We start from the raw sequence: 4,821 nt of genomic DNA, 5'->3' as shown, positions 1-4,821 counted from the left end.
AAAAATTGTGATTCAAAAAGTAATTCACAAACCAAAAACGTCAGGGTTAAAACATCAATTTTACTCCCTATCTGTGTTTCTTCAGTTGACATACTGCATATGTGAGCATCTCCCACTTCCTCTCTTCAAAGCTGAAGTTCTGGGTGCTGACAGTCAGGTGGAGAAACTCCCATTCTCCCTGAGTCTTGATCACCTGGTGGGAAAACTGCGTAGCCCGAGTGGAGTTTGAAATAGGAATAATTCGCATTTCATCAACTGTGGAGAAAAAGAAACAACAGCTCAAACGTGTGACTGAAATTCAAGAGTAATAACACTCACATACACGGCTCTCCCTCACTGCAGTGATTTGCAGAACTGATGGAGATGTTGCACTCCTGTGTGTCAAAGGGGAACTTGTGAACGTCCATATGGCACGTGCTGAAGACTCTCAGGTTCTCATCCATAGAAACCGTCCCGTCATAGGAGATGATCATGCTTTGAACCTGAGGAGAGTCGTCCTTCTGTATCCTGAGGCGCAGAGACAAACACCTCTTCTTAAGCTACGTTCACACCGTCCTCTGAAACATGCGTTAAATTGTTACTTCCAATGAAAAGTCTGTGTAAACATGTATAAATGCGAGTTTAAGATTTCCTTATTCAAACTGTCGCATTCATGTGAAGCTATGCAAGTTTCTACGACCATTTTCAGGTTATGCAGACAAAGTGTGAGGCCATTGAACACACCCGATTGAACTTTGACCAATCAGGGGCTCATATTTGGTTGAGATGTTTGGATGGCGTCCCCTTTAATTCACAGATGCCAACAGTTTGATAATTGATCATGGAGGAGAAATTAATAATTACGATAAGTGCCTGGCTGGAATTATATGAGCAGCAAAGGCCAATCCAGTAATGGTAGGATCATAGGAGTTTGAGGGTTCAGCTTAGTCATGAAGTGGAATCGTAGCTCCTGTTCTCAACATTGCAAGATAACATGTTTACTCAAAATGAAACAATGTAATGGTCTTAATGAAAGAAAGGTCACAGTTCAGTCATTAGACTCTAAAACAAACACAGAACACATGGGATCTACAAACATTAATAAAGAGAAGAAGCCCAGATGGTGTGTGTTGAAGACTCACATCTCATAGATTAGGAGGTCTGGTTTCCAGAGAAGACTTTTGGGAACTGAAACATGAGAGATTCCACAAAACTTATCCGGATTCCATGAGATGCGTTCGTTGTTCCACCTCTGGAAGAGGAAAAACACTGGATCAGCACAAGCATAAATGATAACGATGAATGACGATTTTTTTTGATAAATGAAAAAAACAAAGCTCACCGTTGAGGACCAGACAAAGGGAACAAAAGTTTGGGTTTTCTCAACCTAAAGCACAAGAAAGTTCTGACAACTTCACATCACATGGTCTCCAGAGAATGAACTAAATGTGTTGTTGTACATACCACCCCCAGAATGGCAAAGAGGATGATGTTCAGCTTCACCACGGTGGCGTGTCTGTGGTCCAGAACGGGACGGGTCAATTTGAAAACATTGTTACCTGTGGTCAGGTTGAGGTAATCCAGGACGTCCTGGTAAGTGCAAACGTCACAGGACACTCCATCTACAGGAAATCAGAGACAGTTTAAGACTATATATATACATACACACAAACTTTATTTCTCCTGGATTTGACTAAATCAACAGTGGAAATGACAGTAAAAAGACTCACCTGTTAAAAAGACGAGGAGGAGAAAAGCTACACTCTTCATGTCTGCAGCTGTGCTCGTGTGAGTCGGGCTGCTCCGATCGGATTTTAAGAAGTCTAGTGAGAAAAAAAAAACGAGGCTCAGTCACATATGAGAAATCCCTCCCACCGGCACATTCATGCTGTAATAGGCTCACAGAAGACCACAGATGATTAACGCACACATCAGACTTTATATGACCCCAGTGACAGCTGAAATTAGAGATGATGTCGTGAGTGAACGCAGCAATAACCAAATTCAATCAACAGGCTGGTAAATGGCATTTATCTGCTAGAAACCAGGACATATCTTTGAGTTTTCCAAACACAAAATAACAATCTGGTAAAGTTGTGTTTGTGTAATCGTTGAACATGGTCATAAAAACAACATCTGTAACACATGAGAAGGTAAAATTGCATTTCAGTATAACTTGATCCCCTGCTCAATGCCAGGCAATCACATTAGGAACACTGTTACCATTTAAACCCAAGTGTTCTCCGTGCTGTCTTCTGCCAGTGTCACAGTCATCCATCCATATTCTGAACCTATTCAGTCCTTTTTGGGGTCATGGGGTTGCTGGAGGCAGGATACACCCCAGATATCCAGATATTCAACTCCCTACTTATAATCTATTACCTGGTTCAAGTGTGTCCAGCCAATTAGAACATGTCAGACCAGGGTATGTTGGGAAACATGTAGGAATGTGGCCCTCGTGGCCTGAAGTTAGCCATCCTAGACAAACAGAGTCGAATTCACACCGGCCTCGGCAACACGTGTGCGCGTGTCGGCTTCCACCATTTTTTAGCTCCATTTTCAAACACTATATGTACAAAACACACGCTCTTTGAATAAGTACACAGCCTTTGACCGACAGTGGCTGGGAGAGGCTCCTGTGAACTCAAAAGGATTAAGCTGGTTTGGAAAATGGGTGGCTGGATTTCATTTCTAATAAATTAGTACACTGCTCACAAAAATTAAAGGGGCACTTTAAAGAAACACATTAGATACATCAGATCTCAATATGAAGTTGGATATCTATACAAATAACGACAGGTCAGTGTCTTAGGAACAAGAGGATGCCAAGTCTTTTAATGGAAATAAAAGTTTTCAGCCTACAGAGGCTCAATTGTGTAGACACCATAAAATCAGAGTGAAATGAAGATGTGGCAGGCTAGTCCATTTTCTCCAAAACTTAATTTCTGCAACTCAAAATTCTTTTCAGTATCTTGTGTGGCCCCCACGAGCTTGTATATATGCTTGACAACGTCGCGGCATGCTTCTAATGAGACGACGGATGGTGTCTTGTGGCATTTCCTCCCAGATCTGTGTGAGGACATCCCTGAGCTGTTGTACAGTCTGAGGAACAACCTGGCAGCGCCTAATGGACCGTAACATAATGTCCCAGAGATGTTCTATTGGGTTTAAGTCAGGGGATGGTGAAGGCCATTCAATTGTTTCAATTCCTTCACCCTCCAGGTACTGCCTGCATACTCTTGTCGCATGAGGCCGGGCATTGTCGTGCATTAGGAGGAAACCAGGACCTACTGCACCAGCGTAGGGTCTGACAATGGGTTCAAGGATTTCATCTGGATACCTTATGGCAGTCAGAGCACCATTTCCTAGGCAGTAGAGGTCTGTGTGTCCCTCCATGGATATGCCTCCAGAACCATCACTGACCCACCACCAAACCTGTCATGTTGAACCACGTTGCAGGCAGCATAACGTTCTCCTTGTCTTCTCCAGACTCTTCCACCTCTATCACAGGTGCTCAGGATGAACCTGCTCTCGTATGTGAAAAGTACAGGGCCCCAGTGGTGGACTTGCCAATTCTGGTGATCTTGAGCAAATGCCAGTGGAGCTCCACGGTGCTGGGCAGTGAGCACAGGGCCCACTACAGGACGTCGGGCCCTCAGGCCACCTTCATGAAGTCTGTTCCTGATAGTTTGGGTAGAGACATTCACACCAGTGGCCCTCTAGAGGTCCTTCTGTAGGACACGAGCAGTGCTCAGCCTGTTCCACCTTGCACAAAGGAGCAGGTATCTGTCCTGCTGAGGGGTTGAGGACCTTCTACGGCCCTGTCCAGCTCTCAGAGAATAACCACCAGTCTCCTGAAATCTCCTCCATGTTCTGGAGATTGTGCTGGGAGACACATTAAACCTTCTTGCTGCAGCACGTGTGGATGTGCCATCTAGGAGAAGTTGGACAACCTGTGCAACTTCTGTAGTGTTAAGGAATCTCCTCATACTGCCAGTAGAGATAATTATTAAGCCAAAATCAGCACGACTGGAAAACAAGCCAAAAAAGATCAAGAGGAGAAACTTGAAATGACCTCCACATATAACACCAGTCCTGTTTGGAGGGTTTCTAATTGTTGCCACTAAAGTGTACCTGTTAGTAATTCCATGAACACCAATACAGCTGAAATTGATTAACGAGGCCCTCAGCTGCTTAACCAACCAGAACATTATCAGACAGGTTTAATTCAATTCATGGCAGGCCCAATAAAAAAAAGTGTTCCTTTAATTTTTGTGAGCTGTATATGTGTCATGTTTCCTTTAAAACAGAAGAATGGGGAAAAAATTTCCAGCCAAGTTATTAATTATACCTCCTCCAGGTGAAAACAAGGAACTAAAAAAATTTCTCAAGACAAGTTTAATTTTAGGATTTGAGACATGAAACCAAAGAAGGTTAGTGAATAACTGCCAGGTATATGAGAACAAAATCATGTTAATATTTTGATGAAAGACACAGTTTAAACATCTTATTTTTCATGAGTACAGACTTCTAATATGATAAAACTGAGGAAGCATGTGTTAAAGGTTTGGAGAAAGTTGCAGAATATTGCATTTAAATGGTTTGGACATGTTGGGAGGAAGGGCAGTCATGATGTGGGTAAAACGATGCTGAGGTTGTAGCTGTTAAAATAGAGGTCTAGAGGAAGACTAATAAGGAGGATGTAGTGGAGGAGGACTTGAGGATGGTTGTTGCTACAGAGGAGGTGGTTCGCTGAGGTGATCCCAAAAAGAATCCTGTTGGGATCAACTGTCACCAAGATGTGATAAAGATTTTTTATTTAAAAAAAAAAGTATGCACTTC

General features: G+C 42.9%; 1 protein-coding gene and 1 long non-coding RNA gene across 2 annotated transcripts in view; both read right to left on the bottom strand.

The window, feature by feature from the left end:
* The window catches only part of LOC112154390 (5-hydroxytryptamine receptor 3C-like), a 1,787-nt gene extending 1,314 nt beyond the window's left edge, over positions 1-473 (bottom strand). Inside the window, exons 1-2 of the mRNA XM_024285283.2 lie at positions 338-473; positions 95-255 (exon numbers count right to left, since the gene is read on the bottom strand). Coding sequence (XP_024141051.2) covers positions 95-255; positions 338-473 — 297 coding nt within the window. The remainder of the gene's footprint in view (positions 1-94; positions 256-337) is intronic.
* Positions 474-1,139: 666 nt separating this feature from the next.
* On the bottom strand, positions 1,140-1,590 carry LOC118600164. Its single transcript, XR_004949731.1, has 3 exons — positions 1,444-1,590; positions 1,322-1,366; positions 1,140-1,231 (listed from the first exon to the last, which is right to left on the bottom strand). It is a non-coding gene; the product is annotated as an uncharacterized LOC118600164 (long non-coding RNA).
* Between the last annotated feature and the right edge of the window lie 3,231 nt (positions 1,591-4,821).

This window comes from Oryzias melastigma, linkage group LG19 (genome assembly GCF_002922805.2).
Source record: "Oryzias melastigma strain HK-1 linkage group LG19, ASM292280v2, whole genome shotgun sequence".
NCBI lineage: Eukaryota > Metazoa > Chordata > Actinopteri > Beloniformes > Adrianichthyidae > Oryzias > Oryzias melastigma.
This window is presented reverse-complemented; position numbering and strand designations above follow the sequence as displayed.